Source organism: Lathyrus oleraceus, chromosome 2 (genome assembly GCF_024323335.1).
Source record: "Lathyrus oleraceus cultivar Zhongwan6 chromosome 2, CAAS_Psat_ZW6_1.0, whole genome shotgun sequence".
Taxonomy (NCBI): Eukaryota; Viridiplantae; Streptophyta; class Magnoliopsida; order Fabales; family Fabaceae; genus Lathyrus; species Lathyrus oleraceus.
Window position 1 is genome coordinate 79509758 of NC_066580.1, and position 25021 is coordinate 79534778.

A 25021-nucleotide genomic window follows, 5' to 3' on the forward strand; every position below is an offset into this window, starting at 1 on the left:
CATATGCACACAAAAAGGGCTCCCTAGGAGTACCTAGGACACTTTGGGTTCTAACACCTTCCCTCTGTGTAACCAACCCCATTACCTGTAATCTCTGACTTTTATTAGTTTTTATTTGAAAACTTCTTACTTTTTTGGGTACTGTTCATACTTTTTCCCTTTTTCCCTTGGAAACAATAAAAGCACGGTGAAGACTCTTGTTAATTGATCTCTAGCTTGTCAATAGCTTGATGATCATGAATTTCCCGCTACAATCCTTCCAATGGATCGAAAGGATAGGGTCTTAGGGAAATGGTCCCTCAAATGGGAAGGTCATTTTCAAATTTCGCAAGTATTCTCTAACAGTGCTTATGAGATCGATGAGCTTAATAAAGATAAAAGAATCTTAAGAGTGAATGGCAAATATTTGAACAAATATAAGCCAGGACTCCAAGAGATAAAAATAATAAACGAATAATTGCATGCAAATTGGTCGAAGCCAACATGGTAATAAAAATGTTGCCAACATGGCTTAAGTTCATTACAAAGGCCCAAAGGATCAATAATTAGTACAATTGAAACCAAGAGTCATGAAGAGATAAATGGAAAAGAGACTAAAGCTAAAAGGGGAGATGAGTCTTCATATGGAGATATATTTCCTTGTGAAGCTCTAGACGTTTCTCACACAGGGATATTTTCGAACGAAGAGTTGTGAGCTCTGCCTCTAATTTTCGCGCCTTTTCGACAAATTCTAGACCAAAATCTAGCTCCTTGGCCATGGAAGTGTCATCAAACTTTAGAAGCTCATCTGTGTGCTTTTTGGCTTCTGAGGTATTGGCATGCAATTCCTTTATTTGGGCTTCCGAGAGGCAATGTCACAGTCATGGCTTTTGATCTCCGCCTTGTTTTTCTCTTTGGTTTGCTCCAGCTCCATTACTTTATTAGTAGATTCAGTAGCCGCATCCCAAGCAGTCGCTTCAGCACCAACCTTTATCTCAATTTCCTTAGTGATTTGGGGTAACAACTTATGATCAATAACAATTTGTTTGATCATAATACCCAATTCCAAGATGACGTTGGCAACCTCGGAAGAAGCTTCTAGTAAATTAACTTGGTTAAGGACAGCTTTCAAGGATAAGGGGCCAGAAGGATCAGCCAACAAGAGTAGGAATATGTCACCCATAAAGATTTTTTATTTTATTTTTGAGAGTGTCTCATCCACAGGTTTGCTCTAAGGTTGATCCTCAGATGTTGTAGAGGTGTTAAGACTTCTTTCAGACGAGCTCTCCCTTCTACTCAGCATAACTTTCAGTTACTCGAGAGGTTGACTTAGCTTCAGGGCTTCTAGTTCTTATGAAGAAATACCTATAACACCCCAAAATTTGCCCTCCTCATTCATGCATTCATTTAGCATTTCATATTGCATTTCATCATGTCAATCAGAATTAGATCAAAAAAAAAAACGAAAAAAAAACGAAAAAAAAATAAAAAATAAAAATAAATAAATAAATAAAAATAATAATAAAAAAATAGATAAAATATAATAGAAAAAACTTGGACTTGGACCTCTCTCAAAAGCCCACTAAGCTACCAATATTAGCCTATAAATACTAGAGTTTCATTGAAACAAAACAGACAGAAGAAGGAAGAGAAGCAAAATACTCTGAGGTTTCCTTGGAACAAAACCCTGGACAAAACCTGAAGGGAAACCTACGAGCTAATCTGCAACAACCTCCAGGCAACTCTGAAAGGTTCATTCTAACTCACACACTTTCAGCTCAAGCAAACCCTAAAATTGGTTTGCAAACCTCACGGGTGCAACTCAATTTCAATCAAGCTCTCCAATCAGGTTTGCCCTTATTCCCATTACCTTTGTGCTTTGAATTTGAATACTCTGAATGTTTGAGGTATTATGGGTGAATTTGATACCCTTTTGATGCATGTCCTTTTTGGGAATTTTAATGGCATGATTCATGTGGTTACATTTTGATTTGGGGGCAACCCTTGATTACCCTATTTTTTTGTCTCTAACCTGTTTGTTGAGTTTTTTTTGTGAGGGCTCACATGACTCTTGCAGAGATGGTTTGCGTGGTTTTCCCACTTTATTTGTGGGATACCCCCTGGAGGTTCATTCTGATTACCTGTACTGACTCACCTTTCTTTGATGGCATTAGCTTGGGAGATCCCTGGGTTTCTTACTCCTTTAATTGCTGTTACTTCGGATCTTTATCCGTGTGGTACTTTTACCTCTTTTCCGCATTTTATCGCTTTCTTAGCTGGAAGACCTCGATAGGAGGCATTTGTTTTCTTTTGTTTATTTACTTTTGAGCCCCTTGTTGGCACATTTACTTTATACATGTTTGTTTTGTATGTGTTCGTATCCCTGCAGGTAGCGCGGTTCCTTCGTCAAGGACTGCCTTTTTGCCCTTGAGCATCCCAAACCCTAAAACCCAAAGCAACACGTTAACTCCTTCTACTACAGGCGAGTAAGTCTCCAAAGGTCGAGCATCCGGTAGATTGCGTAGTGACGTCGTTCGTCCAAAACCCAATCCATAACCCCATAGTTAGCCGAACTATGTTTTGCTCTGATTCTCAGGCCAGATGAGATACGTAGGCATAAGACGCGATGTCTTAGCGAGCACAATTACCCTTAACCCCTAGGTAGCCGAGCTACGAAGACTCTGATTCTCATATTCAGATGAGATACGTATGCAGTGGATGCGACATTCGCGCGAGTCATTTTCATTTAACCCCATTTTTTTAGTAAATAACACATTAGATAAACCCACACCCTTTAGACAAGAACTACAAAAGTGGATCCCGTAGAGTACTACGGATGCGTAGGAGTGCTAATACCTTCCCTTCGCATAACCGACTCCCGAACCCAAGATTTGGTTACAAGACCCCGTCTTGTCCTTTCCTTTTTCAGGTTTACTTCGAGCGTTTCCTTTCCCTCCTTTGGGATGAATAAAGCACGGTGGCGACTCTTCTGTCATTTTCTTTCGCCGGTTGTTTTTTTGCGCACTGTATTTTTCAGGTTGCGACAGCTGGCGACTCTGTTGGGGATAGACTAAGAAGTTGACCTCTTGCTGGTCCATCTTCCCTAAGCGAGTCCCTCCTAGATTTTGTGAATTTCTTGTTTATTGGATGTTCATGCTTTTGTACATTTATTTGCTTACCTGCTTGCATGCATTTGTTGTATCTGTTGGATCTGTTTGTTTGTTTGTTGGGATGGGGTGTTCTATGAGAGATAAGCCCATTACCCAGGCTTGAGTGTACACACAGGTTTTAGAGTGGATAATCATGAGGCTTGCATGGCGTGTTGCTACGTTAAGTCGTTCGTGAAGAACCACACCCAGACGAGGTTTCTTTTGGATATATTATGTCTTACGGGTGTTCCGTAACGGCAGGATGTTCCTCTAGAAATCGTCGACTCTGGTGACCATTTCCCGAGAACTCAGTCGAGGCCTCTCCTCCGAGACGTGATTATGTTAGCTCTGGTGGGCGCATTCTCGATGCTCATTCCGAGGATCCCGAGACTGGGAACTTGCTATTAGGATGTCCTGTTGAGGGGAGTCAATGGAGGTCTTTTGTCCCGTAATAATACCAAACCTTCAGTGGTAAACGTATTATTCGCGGCTGAAGGGCTGAAGCTGACGAACTTCTGTTCTTAGAACCTACCAGTGAGGGGCGGGCTAAATTCAGGAAACCTTAACCTCCAACCAACCCGGTTTTCTGGAGCAGAGTTTTGGTCTTGTATTATATTCCTCAGTGAATTTCTCTCCAGGCAGTGCAACCTGACAGATGTTCAAGCGGATCCATCAATTCTGATTGACATGCCTTTGCATTGCATAACATCATTTGCATATTTGCATCCAACATCTCATGCTTACTCATTTGCAGGGTATTCCCTTTCAAAACGGGGGTGCCTTAAAACTGAACAAGCAGTGCATCGCATACCATGCATATTAACCCTTGTCTGTTTTGCAGGTGTCACCGCAGTGTCTAATGTTTGTTCCCTATATCAGGCAGTTATTGGTCCCAAGCGAGTCCACAGGTACCCGACAAAGGAAAATCGCCCACAGCTAGCGATGGACCAAGTACAGAAAGAGCTGGCTGATATGCGTGAAAGGATGGATCAGTTCATGACATTGATGACTGGTATGGCAGAAGGCCAGGAAAAGCTGAGGGAATTGGTTGAGCAACCGAGACCCGATCCGGAGGTGGAGATACCAAATGCTGAGGGAAACCCTGGTAACCCTGGGAACGCTGATAACCCTGTGAACACTGGTAACGCGAGTAACGCAAATGCTGATGGAAACCCGGGTAATGTTGGCAACACAGGGAATGTTGGAAATGGTATTGGCAGAAGGTACAATGTGAATCAAGGAATTCGGATTAGCGGGCGCCCCGTTACTGAAGATTATCAGTATGATCAACTTTCTTTGCACGACGAGGCCCTCGAGACCACTCGCCATATGGATGAGCTTGCTGAGAAGCTCAAATCTTTGGAGTCTCAAAATTCCTTAGGCTTTGATGTCACAAATCTTGGTCTGATTCAGGGAGTAAGGATTCCTCACAAGTTCAAACCCCCTACTTTTGAGAAATACAACGGGGCTTCTTGCCCACGCACTCATCTCCAATCTTATCTGGGAAGGTTGGGAGCTCACACGGAAGATGAAAAGCTGTGGATGTACTATTTTGAAGACAGCCTAACTGGAGCTTCTCGTGAATGGTATTCTCATTTGTCTCGTACTACCATCAAAAGCTGGAAAGACTTGGCAGAGGCTTTTGTCAAGCAATATCAATACAACTTGGACATGGCTCCAAATCGGACCTTGTTGCAAGGTATGTCTCAGACTGCCAAGGAAACCTTTAGAGAGTATGCTCAGCGTTGGAGACAGATTGCTGCGTCCGTCCAACCCCCTATGTCTGAAAGGGAGATGGCGGACATGTTCATGAACACTCTTCAAGGCAATTATATTGAGAGATTGGCTGCTTGCCCGTCAATCAGCTTTGCAGAAATAGTAATTGCTGGAGAAAGAATCGAGAGTCTGTTGAAGATGGGCCGAATTCAAGACAATAGTGGTTCCAACTCATCAGGTCCCAAGAGACCGTTTGCTGGTAACGGTCAGTGAAGAGAAGAAGGCGAGGCAAGCGTTGTGTATGCCAGCAGAGGCAGGGGTAGAGGACGCCCTAATTATTATCAAGATCAAGTGGCCGCAGTCACTATTCCAACACCTGTTCCTCAACCGCAATATCATCCACAACAACAACCCAGGTACAACAATCAACAACAAGGAGGTAATCCGGGTCAGCAGAGACACTATCAACAACGTCCAAGGCAGACAGACCGGGTCATCGAGCTAATCCCAATGCCTTATTCAGTATTACTTCCCAAGCTGATTGACATGAATCTGGTTACGTTGAGAACTCTGGCCCCACCAATCGATCCCAATAATTTGCCTAGAGGTTATGATGTCAACGCCAAATGTGCTTTTCAGTCCAACGCACCTGGCCATACTACAGATAATTGCAAGGCTCTCCAGTTAAAGGTACAAGATTTGAGAGATGCCCAGGCTATCAATTTTGCTCTGGTGCCTAATGTTATCCAGAACCCGATGCCGGCTCACGGCGGGCAGAGGATTAATGCTGTTGATAGTGGGGAAACTTTGAATTTGGTTTCCGATGTGACTAAGGTGAAGACTTCGCTATCGGTGGTTAAAGACCGACTTCTGAAAGGACAGATTTTCCCGGGCTGTGGGGAAGAATGCAGAAATTATCAAGCTGCCGAAAACGGATGTGACAGTTTGAGAAGGGGTATTCAGCAACTGATAAATGAAGGTTGTCTTCAGTTCGATCAGGCCCGTCCAGTGAAGAATGATGTATCGACGGTGACGTTTTATTTCACTCCTGAAGAAATATATGTTCCTGAGAGACTCGCTCCGACAACAATATATTTCCCAGAAAGTACAGAACCAGCAGCGGTGAACATCGAAAGTTCAGCACCAGTTGCAATTTACTCTGACAGCCCTCAATCGACTTTGGTTGGTCCGATCACCATCACAATACCAGGACCCGTTCCGTATGAGAAAGACAGTGCTATCCCGTGGCACTATGGGGCTGATATCTACTGCCAGGGGCAGAGAGTTAACAAAGAAGACATTGACATTGGTAGCTCCGCTGTAGACAATGTTGGAGGGCTTGGTGGCTTCACTCGCAGTGGACGCCTATTTGCACCATCAACATTACGCGCGAATACTGAAGCCGAGGCAGCTGCCAAGGCTAAAGGGAAACAGATGGCCGCCGAAGAGGTTACTACTGAGGAAGATCCTCCTAAGACCGCATTCGAGAAGGAATTGGATGAGTTTATGAGGATTATCAAGAAAAGTGACTACAAGGTAGTCGACCAGCTAAATCAGACACCCTCAAAGATCTCAATTCTCTCACTATTGCTGTGCTCTGAGGCGCACAGAGCAGCCTTGTTGAAAGTATTGAATATGGCCTATGTTCCACCGGAGATAACTGTTAACCAGCTGGAGTCGGTAGTTTCCAATGTAAACGCTAGCCGGGGGCTAGGTTTCACCGATAATGACCTGACATCTGAGGGCAGGAATCACAACAAAGCCTTGCATATCACAATGGAGTGCAAAGGGGTGATGCTTTCCCATGTTTTGGTTGATACAGGCTCTTCTCTGAATGTTCTTCCAAAGAAAGCCTTAATGAAGTTGGACTGTGATGACACCATCCTGAGGCCAAGTAACTTAGTTGTGAGGGCTTTTGATGGCTCTAAGAGAGCAGTCTTTGGTGAAGTTGAGTTGCCAGTTAAGATTGGACCGCAGGTGTTCAAGAGCACCTTTTATGTGATGGATATCCAGCCTGCCTACAGCTGTCTACTAGGTCGGCCTTGGATTCATGTTGCCGGTGCTGTTACTTCTACCCTCCACCAGAAGCTCAAATATGAACTAGAAGGTCAGGTCGTCACTGTCTGTGGTGAAGAGGATATTTTTGTTAGCCACCTGTCTACATTTAAGTATGTAGAGATGGACGACGAGATGCACGAGATGCTGTGTCAGGGCTTCGAAGCCATAAACATCAATGAGGTCGCGCCCGAAGTTGTCTTTTCACCTGAGTTTGAGAAGGTCGGGACTTCTATCTCTTCATACAAGCAAGCTGTCGAAGTGGTTAAAGCTGGTAATGCCCAAGGCTGGGGCAAATTTGTGGAGCCAGTCATCAAAGAAGACAAGTTTGGATTGGGGTATGCTCCGGGATCTCAGAAGAATGAAACCGGTACTCTCTCCAGCGGGGGTTTGGTTTCTCCCCACATCGTCAATGCTGCAGATGAAGACAAGGCTGACAACGACTGTGACTTAGATAGCTGGATTCGCCCGTGTGTCCCAGGAGAAAAGCTCAACAATTGGTAGTCCGAAAAAGTCGTCCGGTTTACTCTACTGAAGGAGTAATTTTTATTGTTTTCCTTTTATCACATGCATAATAAAGTTTTACACTTTGCCCAAGGTGTAACGGCTCAGTTGTAGGGCCATCCATTTAGTTACATTTCGCAATTATTTTTATCATCAATAAATGACGGCTTTTGCAAACAATTTTGTGTTCTCTTTCTTTCAGTTTTTTTTATTTTTACAAAAAAAAATGGCAATGTTTCTTTTTTCGTTTTTTCTTTCTTTCCAAAAAAAAAATCTCATTCTAAGGTAAAGCATGATCCTCCATCATGCAGAGCGGACCACCCGGATCTCACTACTAACGACACTGCTATGGCCAAGTATGACTTCGACAATCCTATCTATTAAGCCGAAGAAGGGGTTGAGGAAGATTGTGAATTGCCTGAAGGGTTAGCCAGATTGTTGAAACAGGAGGACCGAGCTATTACACCTTATCAGGAGGTGATTGAGACTGTCAACATCGGTACCGCAGACGACAAGAAAGAGATCAAGATCGGGGCAAGTCTACAGGCCGAGAGGAAAGACCGTTGATCATGTACTTGACTGTGTTAGAAAGGTCAATGGGTTGTGTGCTCGGTCAACATGACGAGTCAGGTCGAAAAGAGCATGCAATATACTACCTTAGCAAAAGTTTACCGACTGTGAACAAAGATACTCATTGCTCGAGAAAACTTGTCGCGCTTTGGCATGGGATGCTCGCTGACTAAGACAGTATATGTTGACTCACACGACTCTATTGATATCAAAAATGGATCCAGTCAAGTATATTTTTGAAAAGCCAGCACTTACCGGAAAGGTTACTAGGTGACAAATGATACTGACAGAGTATGACATCCAATACACTTCACAAAAAGCCATCAAGGGAAGTGTCTTGTCAGACTATCTTGCAGAGCAACCGATTGATGATTACCAACCTATGAGGTTTGACTTTCCTGATGAGGACATCATGTTTCTCAAATCGAAAGATTGAGAGGAACCACTCCCGGAGGAGGGGCCTGACCCTGAATCCAAATGGGTTATGATGTTTGATGGGGCGGTCCACGTCAATGGTCGCGGAGTTGGTGTAGTGTTGATCACACTGGAAGGGGGTTCATATGCCATTTGGTGCCAGAATAACTTTTCCCTGCACCAACAATGAAGCCGAATACGAAGCTTGTATCCTAAGACTTGAGGAAGCCGTCAATATACAGATTAAAACCCTGGATGTATACGGGGATTCAGCTTGGGTCATCAATCAAACCAACGGGAAATGGTGCTATGCTGGAACTACGTACCCAGAATTGACGTATCTCGGTCAGAGACAAATGAAGAAAGCATTTGGTCAGAAAGTGCGCCCTCGGGGGTATCAAGTCGGTGAATTGGTACTCAAAAGATTTCTTCCTCCCAACACAGATCACAGGGACAAATGGACACCGAACTATGAGGGTCCGTACGTGGTTAAAAGGATTTTCTATGGCGGAGCTTTGATGCTAACAACCATGGATGGCGAAGGATTCCTGTCCCATATTAACTCAGACACAGTTAAAAAAAAAATATACTTCGCATAAAATAGACCCGTTGGACGATAAAAAGAATAGTCGAGGCAAAAAAAAGGACATCCCGACGAACCAAAAAAAAAGAATAAAGAGGTTCGGGCAAAAATTAGGGATATAAAAAAGAGTACACCCGGTGAGTCAAAAACCCAAAAGGGCGGCTCAGGCAAAAATGGGTATCCCGGTGGATTGAAAACCCGAAAAGGGGGCGATCCAGGCAAAAGTTAGGGAATAAGCGAATGACTGTGATCTGAGTTCATCAGTGTTATATCACTGTTTCATTCAATCCGGCAATCTTCGAAGGTTAAAGATCGACTAATCATCCACTTCAGAAAGCAAGATGAGCAGAGCGTCTTGAGGACATACGAGCCATAGCAGAGTCGAAACTCGGTGGGACCCCGTATCCCCATTGCCATTAGGATAGTTCTCTTTTTATAGCGATCACCTCTTTTCAGGGATCAGCTTCCTGATACCCTCGCCTATTCCTGGCACAAATTTTCTCCCCAGTAAGAGTCGAATAATTCAGTTAAAGAGCCTCTTTATTTTTCATTTATCAGTTTGTTTGCAAAAATGTCCGAATTTTCGATAAAACATATTGCATATGAACATAATGATGGCTTTTGCAGATGATTTGCACAGGAAAACATTTAAAATTTCTTTGAATGTGCTTAATCCCGGACGGTGAATTCAAACCGAGTAATTCCCCCGAGGCATACGTGTATTTTTGGTTGCAGGTCACAGGAACCGGATGCCAAGTCATGAATCCTCATCCCTAAGCGGTTGATAAAGTCTCTCCTCAGTAGAGCATGTTCCCCAGCAGAGTTGACAGTATCCAGACTATATATCCCCAGCGGAGTTGACAGTGTCAGACTGTATCTTCCTAGCAACAGCGGAGGGGTTGCATAACCAACAGATGAGAGGGTGGTGTTCCCAATGTTCATCTCATTCCCCAACAGATTATTTTTAACAGATTTGTTAATCCCCAGCTTGAGGGCGATTAGCAAATTCATATCCCCAGCAAAGGTTGTTTCCTATGACATTTCCCCAGGAAGTGTTTTCCCCACAGACTCTCCTCACAGAGCCTCGTCGAACAAAGTTTCCATAGTTGATACTCCCCCCGCAAGGTCAACTTTTCAAGCAGCCAATTTATTTTTGGTGGCTCATTGGTCCCGGCAGACGGATCATTCCCCACGGAGCATTCAAGGATTGATACAACGATCTGTTCCCTACCGGAGTTTGCTTCCCCAAGCAGATTTCTTTTTACTCCATGCATAACATTTGCATTTGCATGCATATCATATCAAGCATACACATAAGCTGATAAACAGGTTCTTCCAAGCAGACTGAAGAATTACTTTACAACCAAGGTCATGAGATCCAGCCTGAGGATCAAGCGTGAGTGATCCAGCCTGAGGGTCGTTTTGAAGATTCAGCCTGAGAATCGTTTTCCAGTGATCCAGCCTGAGGTTCATTTCGAAGATTCAGCCTGAGAATCGTTTTCCAGTGATTCGGCCTGAGGTTCATTTTGAAGATTCAGCCTGAGAATCGTGTTCCAGTGATCCAGCCTGAGGGTCATTTTGAAGATTCCCCAGTGAAGTCGCCTACAAGCTTTATTTCCCCAGCAAGCCCAAGTCTAATTGAGGAGTCGTTACAACATGTTCTAGCCCGAAGAATATGTACGAAGCCCAAAAGTGGAATATTCTCGAAGCTGCATATCTAATATGAAGGTTGGGTGTAGATGTCAAAAGAGGGTCAACCAGCGCATGCCTCAGATGCGGGATCCTAATGATGGGAATTTATCATCAAAACAATCCAGATCTAGCCAGAAGATCAAAGTAAATTCAGCCAGAGAATCGAAACAAAGAAGATCTAGCCAAAAGATCGAAAATCGCAACAATTCAGATCTAGCCAGAAGATCGAAGTAGATTCAGCCAGAGAATCAAAGGAAATAGATTCAGCCAGAGAATCGAAACGAAGGAGATCTAGCCAGAAGATCGAAGAAGATCTAGCCAGAAGATCAAAATCGTATCCAACCCAAGGATCAAAATTAATATCCAACCAGAGGACTAAATTGAGTATAGGTTCAGCCAGAGGATCGAAACTCCAGATTAAGCCAGAAGACTGATTCAGATCCAGCCAGAGGATCGGAAGAAAAATAAACAGCACGGTGTATTTCCGCGTTTTTGAGGTGTTCTCGGAGCGCAAATTTTCGGTCTGTCTTTGGTATTCAATCACAGCTCACCCCGTTTGTCTGATAAGCTGTTCGCTTTCATCCTACTCGGGTTAGCTGATGATTGAATAGGGGCAGCTGTAACACCCCAAAATTTGCCCTCCTCATTCATGCATTCATTTAGCATTTCATATTGCATTTCATCATGTCAATCAGAATTAGATATAAAAAAAATAAAAAAAAATAAAAAATAAAAAAACGAAAAAAAAAACGAAAAATTTAAAAAATTTAAAAAAAAAACGAAAAATAAAACGAAAAAAAATATATATAAATAAATAAATATATAAATAAATAAAAATAATAATAAAAAAATAAATAAAATATAATAGAAAAAACTTGGACTTTGACCTCTCTCAAAAGCCCACTAAGCTACCAATATTAGCCTATAAATACTAGAGTTTCATTGAAACAAAACAGACAGAAGAAGGAAGAGAAGCAAAATACTCTGAGGTTTCCTTGGAACAAAACCCTGGACAAAACCTGAAGGGAAACCTACGAGCTAATCTGCAGCAACCTCCAGGCAACTCTGAAAGGTTCATTCTAACTCATACACTTTCAGCTCAAGCAAACCCTAACATTGGTTTGCAAACCTCACGGGTGCAACTCAATTTTAATCAAGCTCTCCAATCAGGTTTGCCCTTATTCCCATTACCTTTGTGCTTTGAATTTGAATACTCTGAATGTTTGAGGTATTATGGGTGAATTTGATACCCTTTTGATGCATGTCCTTTTTGTGAATTTTAATGGCATGATTCATGTGGTTACATTTTGATTTGGGGGCAACCCTTGATTACCCTATTTTTTTGTCTCTAACCTGTTTGTTGAGTTTTTTTTGTGAGGGCTCACATGACTCTTGCAGAGATGGTTTGCGTGGTTTTCCCACTTTATTTGTGGGATACCCCCTGGAGGTTCATTCCGATTACCTGTACTGACTCACCTTTCTTTGATGGCATTAGCTTGGGAGATCCCTGGGTTTCTTACTCCTTTAATTGCTGTTATTTCGGATCTTTATCCGTGTGGTACTTTTACCTCTTTTCCGCATTTTATCGCTTTCTTAGCTGGAAGACCTCGATAGGAGGCATTTGTTTTCTTTTGTTTATTTACTTCTAAGCCCCTTGTTGGCACATTTACTTTATACATGTTTGTTTTGTATGTGTTCGTATCCCTGCAGGTAGCGCGGTTCCTTCGTCAAGGACTGCCTTTTTGCCCTTGAGCATCCCAAACCCTAAAACCCAAAGCAACACGTTAACTCCTTCTACTACAGGCGAGTAAGTCTCCAAAGGTCGAGCATCCGGTAGATTGCGTAGTGACGTCGTTCGTCCAAAACCCAATCCATAACCCCATAGTTAGCCGAACTACGTTTTGCTCTGATTCTCAGGCCAGATGAGATACGTAGGCATAAGACGCGATGTCTTAGCGAGCACAATTACCCTTAACCCCTAGGTAGCCGAGCTACGAAGACTCTGATTCTCATATTCAGATGAGATACGTATGCAGTGGATGCGACATTCGCGCGAGTCATTTTCATTTAACCCCCTTTTTTTTTAGTAAATAACACATTAGATAAACCCACACCCTTTAGATAAGAACTACAAAAGTGGATCCCGTAGAGTACTACGGATGCGTAGGGGTGCTAATACCTTCCCTTCGCATAACCGACTCCCGAACCCAAGATTTGGTTGCAAGACCCCGTCTTGTCCTTTGCTTTTTCAGGTTTACTTCGAGCGTTTCCTTTCCCTCCTTTGGGATGAATAACGCACGGTGGCGACTCTTCTGTCATTTTCTTTCGTCGGTTGTTTTTTCGCGCACTGTATTTTTCAGGTTGCGACAATACCCCCAAGTTGTTCATGTCGAAGCTTTGATGCCTTCAAGAACGACATCAGCTGTTGGAGTAGCAGTAGTTAGGCCCTGAGGGTGTCCTTCGTTTCTCTCGACGATATCATCCTTGTTCCCCTCACCATTGTTATCCTCCTCTTCGAGGTCTTCATCCTCCTTCTCACCAGGTTCATCATGGAATAACGGTTGGTCTTCTTCTTCTTTCATCTTCTCATCTTGGACGTCATTGCCTCCTAGAGTAGCATTGTTTGTACCATCGACATTAGGAGAGCCACCTTTAGAGTCATTTCTAGCATGGACTCCTTCCTCCACCAGCATAGCATCTTTGCTCACTTCAACTTGGGTTTCTGTACTTGAGTCAATTTCATGATCAGAACCACTTGTATGGGAGTGTTGGGTGATGATTTTGGGTGGCGAAGTCTCATGCTCCTTAGCAATCGATTGGTTAATTTCGCTCATTGAGCTTTCCTCCTAACCCCTTGCATATGTTGGATGGTAGGTGGGTTCGCCAACACTATTAAGAAGGATTGATACTGAGGGAGATTTGGATGTTGTTTGTGTGGCAGCGTCTGCACCACCCTGAAAGCCAAAATAGAAAGATAAGTTAGTTAAAGTGATAGAAGATAATAAATCAAAAGAACAGAGGAATGTATGCTTTTACCTTGTCCCCTTTGACTCTAGGACTGGAGTTGTCAGTTTTAACCAGCGCCGCTGCTATCTTCGATAACTCTTCAGGAGTAGGCTCCATTATGGTAAGAGCAGCATGTCGTTTCACAACTTTGGAAATTTTTGCCTAAGTAAAAGATGTACCTTTATGGTCATGCTACTTCTATCAGCCTTTGCTTCGACCGACTTCTTTACCGTTGGTTTTTTGGGAGGAACTCTGGTAGCTAAAAGAAAAACAGAACAATATTACAAGTCAACAGTAAATATCCTAATAAAGAGATGTGATTCAAAAGGCCTCTCACCCCACACCTTCATATATATCTGATTCGATGCGAACACCTTTGATCCATATATGAAGATGTCCTTTGAAACTGTCTAAAGTGTGCTTAGTCGCAACCACCCACTGGGCTTTTTTCTGTGAATGTTGTCGAAGGATTTTTATAGAATCCCCACAGATAAACCAGTCTGGAAATGGAGGGACAAGAGACACTCCAAAATCAGTGTTTGGCAGTCGAGGAAATTTAAGAGGAAACATTTTGAAAGCCATTTCGTATCGTTTCTTAGGAGGAACGTACGAATGGATTTTTAAGTTCTCCATTTTCTTTGAAAAAATTTCCTTCAGCGTGACGGATGCCACGCAGATGGTTCGACTAAGATCATTGAGTCTATAGGCAGTTTCAAAGTAGTTTTGGAATGCCTAAATTTATTTGATATGTGTGTAAGTTCCTTTATTGGTCTTTTCTTGCATAGAGAGGAAAGCTTTATTAAAGTGCTGAGTGAACGAAGGAATATCATAAAATTCTTCAGCATAGTATTGTGACCACCACTTCCCAAATTCTGGAGTGCAAAGGAAGCTCAGCTCGAAGCTAACTAGGGTAAGGTGTGTTCTTCCAATGTATCAAGCTATTTGTTTGAGAGTGGTGGTTTCGTTGTGATTTGCGTTATAGATAATGAGGGTGTTCTTTCTGTCATAAAGGCATTTTGGGAGAACCTAAATCAACCCAAATTGTCGAGCCACGAGGTTGGGTTGATAAGAAATCAAGGTGACCTTACTCTTTGAAGGATTTAACCTAAGGGTTATCAGTTTTGGAGTTAGAAAGGCTTCCCAAATTAAAAAGGGACTCTGTTTCTTGGTTTTTGGTGGGAGATGGGAAAGGTCTCGTGAACCATTCTGGACCATATTTTCTAGCGGCGAAAGGGGCCATGTTCGACGTGAACTCATGACGTTTTGCAAAAATCATGATGTAGCTCATGAATGTCGGTCGAATGGCTTGACCTTCATCGTTGGGTGTTAGTTGAGCCAAGCGGATTCCTTCGACCCTTCTATTCTTTACTTCCTCAGCTTCTTCGTTGACGAGGCTCTTATTAGGAAGACTTTCCTCGAAGGTGGCGTTCAGCCAAAGTTGTAACAGCCAGAAAGGACCAGAGAGGAGGAGATTTCCTTTTTCTCCTAAATTTTTAAGTTGAGCGACGCCATCACTACAAGATTCGTAGAGGCTGGCCAAAATCATTTCGGTCAGACAAATGTTATGACTAGAATGAAGTGTTGGTGTAAGCCCTAGATGCCAATACTTTTGGTACTTGTATCGAATTATTTATTAATAATAAAAGGCTTTTTCTTTATTATGTTTGTTTAATAAAGTCCCTAGAATAGCTAGTCCGTTTAATGTATCAAGTATGACTTAATCATGAGATCACATTAAACATAAGGACACTATTCTTAAAGTATTTTAAAGCATTATTATATAGACTGATATGGATAAGGAGTTATCAAGTCTTAAACATAAGTATGAATATTAAGAGTATTGTTTATACCGGATTGACCCGCTATGAGAATACTATATAGAAAGTTATGCAAAGTGTCATAAGTTATTCTCATGGTGATAATGGTGTATACCACCCTTCGACCTGAAACCACTATGGACCCTAGATGTAGAGTCGAGTGCTTTATTGTTGATCAAACGTTGTGCGTAACTGGATAACCATAAAGACAGATGATGGGTACTCCACGAAGCATGCTGAGGGACATGAGTGACCTAGATGGAATTTGCCCATCCTGCGTAACAGGATAAATGTCTATGGGCCCAATATTAAACTGGACAAGGATGACACGGTCTATGTCTTGTGTTCAATATAGACATAAGGGAAAAAGGGTAATTATGCACATAAGTATTATCACAGAAGGATTTGTCATATCACATGACATTTTCGTGTCTTGGGTAGCAGTGATGTGTTGCTAGATATCGGTCACTGTTTATTATGTTAAATACTGATTTAATATAATTGCCAATGCCGCAAAAACCTACAGGGTCACACACAAAGGACAGATTGATGAGAGATAGAGTAACTAAGGAACACCGTAAGGTACGGTGCACTTAAGTGAATTGTAGAACATCACAAGGTACGGTGTACTTAAGTAGAATACGAAATATGGTAAGGTACCATGCGCTTAAGTGATTTTGAGCATATTATAAGATATGGGCCACATACACTTAAGTGGGCTTTTTAGCTTAAAACCCACACAAGTGGTTCTATAAATAGAACCCTTGTGCAGAAGCATTGGTTGCGGTTGCATTTTCGTTTTCTCTTTCTCTCTCTCTCTCTCTCTCTCTCTCTCTCTCTCACACACACACACACACACACACACACACACACACACGCACACACACACACACACACACTCAAAGCCTTCATTTATAGCAGCTAGCACTGAGATTGAAGGAATCCGTTCGTCTGGACTGAGTAGAGGCGTTGTCATCGTTCAACGTTCGTGATCGCTCCGTAGATCTGCATCAAAGGTTTCAATCGTCACAAGAGGTGACTATTCTATCACTGATCATGCCCACTCGTAAGGATCACTAAAGGAGAATTTTTTTATTTCCGCTGCGTTTTGGATCGCCGTTCTCCTTCATGAAGTTGGTTCGCCAGAGTGAGATACTTATTGGAAACCTGTAGTGACTTCGAACAGAAGACGCGGTGGAATAACCATAAAGCCAAGAAGGAAATGTGTTCTACGTCGGAGACGGTGTCGGTATCTTTGTCATGGTAATGTGCTATGTGGGTTGAGTAGGCAGCCCTAGAGGTGGAGAAGGCTAAGGGGTCATCAGATTCAACATCTGGATCATAGGTATTTCTAGTTGGTTTTAACCCTGTGATAGAGGCTATGTCGAAAAGAGTGGGTGTTACCATTCCGGAATGGAGGTGGAAGGTATAGTGAGTGTTGTCCCAGAAGTACAAGGAAGAAACTAATAATGTCGAACTGTAATCCAGTCCTACCTTGACAACATGATTAGGTCATAAATTCCCATGTCCTTCCAGGTTTGAGATTTGGTTTTTTCTATCTTGTTTATCCATCTTAGATAGTTAATTGGATCTTTAAATGAGGGGGTTGCTCGTAAAACTCTAAAGTCATTGTTCATAAACCTTAAGTCTATAGTTTCATCTATTAAAGGTTGGGATTCCTCATCAATGGTAGCCCTTTCAACCCTAAGCTTTTTTGCTTGGTCTATAGGTTTACATTTTTGATAGGTGGGGAAAAAGTCCCTAAGTCTGGTCGAATCGATGTTCAGGTCAGGTAAAGGACCGAATAAAGCATGTTTTTTCCCAGAGACAATGATTGGAATGAGTACCTGAGATTCATAAATTCTGCATTGTTCTTCAATTTTTGGTTCAGGAATATATTGTTGGTTAAGCATCCCCACTAGGCCAGGAAGCGTAGCAAACAGAGGAAGGTCTGAGATCTTTTTAGGGAACTTCGTTTGTTTAGTAGAAACCTTGACATCTTTGGTTGTTTCTTTGGGGACTGTGCTTGAAGTGGCCATTTTTGTTAAAGGTCTGAAGGAGGAAGAAAAATCTGGGTTTTTTGAAGTTGTTTTGAGGAAGATGAAGAGTTGAAGTACTTGAAGGTTTTAGAAAGTGTAAAAGAGTGAAATTAGTAAGTATTGCACTTTTTATAGATTTTTTAGAAGAGAAAACGGTTCAAATCAGCATTAATGATTGACAAACGAGTGGGACACGTGTCTATCTAGGATTATATAGTGGGACAGTGGTAATTAAGGCCTAATCCCACGATCTCCTAAGGTCTAGAAAACGTGATGATTAAAAAAGATTGCGCATGGGTTGAAAAGACAGGTTGGAAAAAGGTAATGCTGGTTCTGACGTCATAGGCTAGCTGGAAAAAGATGAATAGTTTTTGCAACGTTGGAGCATTAGTGGCATCAAAGCTATGCAGGAATTGTTCAAAGGCGTCGAACCATAGTCTCAAGAAATGCTTTTTTCTTCGATGTATCGAAAATGACATTTTTGGGGGATAATTTGTTAGCTCTAATTTCGACGCCTAATATGGATTAAGGGAATTAAATAAGGAAATAAAGTTTCCTATGAAGAAATCGAATGTTTTGGTAAAATTATATAGTTTGAAATTCTAGTCGAAAATACTTTGAGGCAAGAGTAGAGATACTATGTGGACTTGAAAGTATTTCTAGCAGTTTAGAGATATTTCGACAGAAGCATCATTGGTGATAGTTCAACATAGAATTTGAATTCAAATAAGGGAGGGAATTCTTTGTTCTTATCTAACTGTTGGGCATACGTGGGGCGTGGTGGGTAGATGCATACATGGAGAGTGTCACTTGTCTCAATCTGGTGAATAGGTCGTTGGAAATGGTTATTTCGATTGGTATAAATAGGAGGTCTTAGTATTAGGACCGGGGTGTTCAAATTTGTATAAATTTATCAACAGATAAATTGAAAAAATGTATGTTTGATGTTGCACTATGTTTTTTACTTAAAGTAATTTAATCAATCTTTTCTTTTCAGAGATTCATCTTCGTCGCCATTTTGCCTTCCAGCATTTTCCTTGCTTTCTTTGAGTTATTTTTTCTCTATATTTCTTTAACAAGATATTTAAGTATGAACATTGTCATCGATCATGAAAGTAACCAAAATATTTTTAATTTGGAGGATCAGCGGTTGTTTACCAATTTTCACGGTAAACATGGAGCAGTATTATTCTGGATGAATTTAAATAATTTCAACAAAATTCTCTGTTATTCTAGATGAATTTAAATGAGATTCATAAGAAAAAAAATCCAGAAGATATTATTATTAAAGGAAACTCTATTCTCATGCTTTAGTAAAGAGTTTTTTACACAAGATTAATTTCCATGTGTCTAGAGTAAATGTTATCCTAAGAATTAGTGTTGTCTAGAATAAATGTCCTCCTAAGAATTAGTGTTGAATCTACGATTATATATCACTCTATATTTCAGTAATTTGAAATAATTTTTCTTAGTGTTGTCTAGAATAAATGTCCTCCTAAGAATTAGTGTTGAATCTACGATTATATATCACTCTATATTTCAGTAATTTGAAATAATTTTTGATTTGTCTTCGTTGAATTATAAATTCAATAACCAATAGACTTATTATTAAGGTTGATCACTAGGAGTTAGGAATTAAAGAGGTATAAAATTTCACTGCATTAAACTGCAATTTTGGCAGGTGGCTGTGTTTTTTCTGGGGTAAAAATCATCCTAAAGGTATTGCTTATCCCTTAAAAAGTCTTTTAAAAAAAAAGTGGAAACATGTTTAAAATAGATTTGAAAGAGAACAAAAGAGTTAACTCATAAATACATAAATACAGCTTAATCAAAAGAAACCTTCACATACTCAAAAAAAAGTTCTTTGCATACACACTAAACATAAGGGAACATAATTCTCACAAACTACTACACTATGGTAACTACTACACTATGGTAATAGCCAAGTCCATACATGTCCCAATTTCTTAAAGCTGGAACTCGGCTATACACAATTATTATTTGTTTTATTTTAACATTTTATTAAGAGACACAAATATCAAAATATAGTAAGAGTAAGAGCTCATCCTGTAATCTGAACGGGCTTAGCTTCGGGCTTCTTAATCTCCTCTTTAGGAACAGTAACGGTAAGAACACCGTTTTCCATAGCAGCCTTCACCTGATCAACTTTAGCATTTTCCGGCAACCTGAAACGGCGGAGGAAACTCCCCTGACTACGTTCAACACGGTGCCAGGTGTCGTTCTTGTCTTCCTTTTCAGTTTTCCTCTCTCCGCTTATCTTGAGCACACGATCTTCTTCTATTTCAACCTTCACTTCTTCCTTCTTCACACCGGGAAGATCGGCCTTGAACACGTGAGCCTCTGGTGTTTCCTTCCAGTCAATGTGAGCGTTGGTGAAAGCTGCCGTCTCGTTGGTGGTTCCGGTGGCGGATCTTGCAAGTTGGAAGTTCTGGAATGGGTCCCATAAATCTAATGAGAATGGATCGAATGCGTTGGTTCTTCGTCCTGTACCGAAGACTCTTGGAATTATCGACATTATGATTACTCAGAAAATAGTAATATAATGGCAAAGGAGTGAAGGTGTTGTTTTTACTGGTCGTTGATTATTCGATGATGAAGAATTGAGGATGGTGTGGTAGCATATATATAATTGTGGAGGATGCTTCGTGAAAGATGAAGCAAGCGCCACATTTTGAAGAAAAGAGTAGAAAGTTTTAGAGTGTTCTGCATACTGTTAATCAAAGCCACATGCCAAGAAAAGGAGTATATTGGAATTACGACGACCTTTCTCGAACATTGGAAAGTTTGTTTTTCTTTCTTTTCACTTTTTTATTACTTGATTATAGTTGATATTTATTAATTGTTTTCTATTTTAAAAAAATATTATGACTTTTAAAATATTCTTAATAATAATATAAATAATTCAAAAAATTCATTGTAATTCAGTTTACTTTATAATTGTTGTTTATTTTTAAATATAAAGTATTTAATTTATTTTATAATTGTTTTTATTTTAAAATATAATAATTTATATATTATTAAAATAAAAGTTAAATATAAATGATGTGGAATTTATTTTTTGTGACTTTAATCATAAAGAAATCAATTCAATTGTTACAATATAAATACGACACTCAAATAAGACGGAAGACTAAAATTCATAAAAATTTAAATAAATGGATCAAAATTCTTGTTTTAAAAATAAAAAAATCATTAATCTCAAAAAGAAAATAGAGAATTATAACAGACACGATAAAAGAAGTCAATATCTATCCACTACTTATCGGATTTACTAATCATGTTGATTTTAGTTATCAGAGAAATAAATTGTTTATTAGTCTAATTAATATGTGCATTAGGGGCAACATTATAGTTATAATTCATTAATCATTTGTCAAAATAACGAAGACTTTTTTGATCTTATCTCGAAGATTATTGTTCAATTCAAAGGCGAATAATCAAACTCTTAATTAAATTTTTTTTTATTTTGTGACGAAATAATTAAAAAAAAAAACTTTCATATTAAGGACAATATGTGTATATCTTAGTGGGAATTAGATCCTCTCCAAGTTTTTCTCTTATGCTCTCTCTCATGTGCAAATATGTACCGCTATATTAATTCAACTATTAAAAGACAACAAAGAAAAACAAATGTTATTTAAAGAAGAGAGAGAAACATGTATCAATTTTAATTTTTTTCAATGAGTTATGCGCTTAAAAATTTTCTTTAATAAATCATTTTCAAGTAAAAGAGCGTTAAAAATTTAAAGTGTGAAATTCTTATTCATTCAAGATTTGGTTTGGAATTCATCAAATTTTGGTGAAATTATTAAGCGGGAATCAACTTTGAAGTGACAAGATAAATGCTACAAGCTTAAAAGCTGTTTCAAATAGATTTTGAAAAAAAGTCAAAAGATAGTAGGAAAAGCTACAAACTAAAAGCTAAATGACATGTACCAAACAAAGCACCTTTGTTAAGAGCTGAAAAGTTAAAAGTAAGCTCTTTTTTAGTGTTATCTAAGAGACTCTAAGTAGAGGATGATGAAGATGATTTGGGTGATAATATTTTGAAAGACGAAGAGATGAGACTAATTGTGATATGTTACAACAAATACATGAAGAATTATAGTTTAAAATATTTAAATAATAACTTGATGAAGTTTAGAAAATTCAAGAAGAAAAGTAAATAACATGCTTTGAGTATGATAAATCAGACATTTTAAAAATGAATGTTCAAGCTTAACGAAGTATAAAGGCTAGAAATCGTTCCGTAAATTTATAAGTTAAGGCAAATGACGTAATGCATATATAGCTTGAAAAGAGGATGAAGAATCTTCATCTTTTAATTCAAAATTCAGATGAAGGAATATATAATATTCGTTTGATAACACGACACGAGTAAAGAGACTCAGAAGAATGTTTTACAACTATAAATAGGATGTGGTTCCTAGATAATAGATATTTAAGGCATATGATGAAGACACGTTGTTGTTATTCATTGACTTTGTAAAAAGAACTATGTCTACGTAATGTATAGAGACAACATCAAAAGTAAGATCTTAGGTGAAAGTGTTGTAGGAGAGTTTCCACCACTAGCATAGATCTTATAAGAATAGTGTCGGCAACAGTCAAATGTCTTCGATAGTTTTGATGATAACAATACTATGATGTGAAATATTTATCTATCAAGTGACGTTCAAGATGTTATATCAAGAAGAATATGTTTTGTTTGTGAGATAAAAATGTCAAAGTCAATCTTAAGAAGGATAACACATATTGTCAAGCGACATTCAGTGGGATTCTTGATGATCTTTGATAAAGAAATATCTGATGATGGTGTCCATCAAGAAATCTTTATCAAGTCTCATTAGTTAGAAGAAGTCAAATCTAAAATGAAGTGTTGAATCAATGATGAATCATGTAAGAAATCTCAAATCATCGAAGATTGTGAAATGGAAAAAGTGTGAAAATTTGCTTGATGTATGTATGAGTGGCCAGAGTAAAGATATTATTGCAGTTCTTAACTTACTAAGGCAATACACACACTGATCTAAAATTGTTTTAAATTTTCTAAGACACCTTAAAACCCATAGAGGAACCATCAAGGTTCTTGTGGGATGACTAAGAATGTTCTTGCTCATTTAGAAATCTTGTATACATTGCCTAATCGATTAGGGACCGTAACAAATCAATTAGAGTAAGGCATACAAGCTTCTTAATCTATTACATATACTCATAATTGATTAAGACACATAATTCTCTATCAATTCAGTGTATGAACTAGATATTAAGGCTCTTCCTAAGATTGGATCCAACATATTTGTTGCAGATGGTGTTAAACCATTATGGAATGTTTCCATTTGAAAACAAATTGGAATTCCATGGTGGGGGCATTCCCTCAATTTTTTTTTGAATCTTTTCCATAAATAAAAAAGTATTTCCTCATTTCTTAGTCGACATGATGTGATTTTGTTCCATATCTTAGATTTCTTGATAGAAGGAAAACATTTACCTAAGAATTTCTCAGATAAATAATTCCATGTGGTAATTGAATTTAGTTTCAATGAGTTGAGTCAAGTTTTAGCACGATATCTTACGCAATAATGAGTCTGAAAGCATCACTTGTGATCCCATGCATTTTGAAGTTACTTGACACCTCTAAAAATTATCTTAGGTGCAAGTGTATATCTTTTGTTGAAAACAAAAAAGGATTCACACACAAGAGGGGGGTGGGGTGTAATACCCTGTATTTCCTTAAATACTCAAATTCATATTAGTTGAGATCAATTGAGTTCCTATGTGCTCTAAAAGTTATCAATTGGGATAAATAGAGTGAATAGTGAATTCAGATTAACTTAATTAATATTATTTGGGACTGACCTTTTATTATTTTGTACATTTTGGTAACACTAATAATGGGTCAAATTGCTTTAGTAGAACACATATTATAGTTAAGTGATACTTGAGATATTTGTTCTACCATCAGATTTAGTTATATCCACAAAATTCTTTCAATTAATGGTGTTCACATGTTTCTATCCAAAGTCCTAACTACCTTGTACCATTTCATTCCTCCAGGTATCAGAAAATACAATTGGAGGAAGAGGGGAAAGATAAAGAAGGAGGATAGAGAGAAAGAAGAAAACTTGAGATAAGAAGGAAGCAAGCTAGTGGAAAGAAGAAGAAGGAGAAAGACTTAGATTCCATCATCATCACTTCATCACCATCTCATCTCACCATCTTCTTCAACCTCCTCTTCCATTTCCTAAGGTGGGTTCTAGTTAGAAACCCTAAAAATTTTAGAGTTTAAAGTTGTAGAATCATAGATTAAGTAGAAGAATTCATGTTAATATGATGATTTCCATGAACAAGTGCTTTGTTATATTCTTCATGATTACTGTGGCTCAATATTTGAATATGGTTGTTGTTATGAATATAGGTTATGAATTTGAGAACCATGATATATATATATATATATATATATATATATATATATATATATATATATATATATATATATATATATATATATATATATATATATATATATATATATATATATATATATGTTGTATGATGTATTTTGTTGAGAAATTATGGGTTTTGGTGGTTAGAAAAGAGCACCATTATGCAAGTAGAAATTGGGTAGTTGCAGAGGAGAATTTCAGAAATGTTGCAGAGACCAATCGATTGGTCCTGGAACTTTTTATAGACTAATCGATTGGGTAGAGCTTCTGAGTTGTGAAGAAGTGGAAAATGTTTCGAACCAATCGATTCGCCCTCAATGAAAATCGATTGCATTGTCTTCCTGCATTGGAGAAAAGTGAAATTTTCCAGGGACCAACCGATTAACATTGGACCCCAATCGATTGCATGAGCTCACTGACTTTGAAAATTGGAATTTTGTTCAGTTGTCAATCGATTGACACTTAACATCAATCAATTGATCCTTTACATTCTTTGAAAAATAGAATTGTGAGATAGTCCAAACAATCGATTGACTCATGCTTTTTACCTCATGTCTTGTTTTCTATGTTTCTATATGCATTGTATCAACTAATAATCACTTGCTACAACTTTTATGCATTGAATCAATAACAAATGTGAGAATTACATGTTGAATCAAATGAGTTAACCTAGTGATCTATTTTAGGCTATAAGTTAGACATTTAACTTAGATAACACTAGAAAACGAAATTTATTCGTATGATACCTATATGAGGGGTCATGAATGAATGATTGCTATAGTTGAGAGTGAGACGCTTTGTATGGAATATGCGTTGTTATTGTATGATATTGGTGAATGAAGTTACATAGTGATACATGAATCTAGTCATGCTTTGTGGAATTAATCACGTATTCAGAGTGTTTTATCCTTGATGGTGTACATCCCTATTTGATATGCTTAAATGAGTAGACAATGGGATGTGACTCCAATGATGCGTGCCTCAATTGGGTTTGAGCCCCAACCATGGGGGATAGGTGGACACCAAAGTG

At 39.1% G+C, this 25021-nt stretch overlaps 1 protein-coding gene across 4 annotated transcripts in view; it reads right to left on the reverse strand.

The window, feature by feature from the left end:
* Positions 1–25021, reverse strand: part of LOC127118223 (17.5 kDa class I heat shock protein) — a 68380-nt gene that overhangs the window by 11607 nt on the left and 31752 nt on the right. The window contains exon 2 of one of the 4 annotated variants that reach the window (XM_051048379.1): positions 19711–19832. The exons of 2 other annotated variants lie outside the window; for them this stretch is intronic. In XM_051048379.1, coding sequence (XP_050904336.1) covers positions 19711–19832 — 122 coding nt within the window. Of the gene's footprint in view, positions 1–19691; positions 19833–25021 lie in introns of all 4 variants that reach the window. One more of the 4 variants, XM_051048381.1, reaches the window with a different exon arrangement.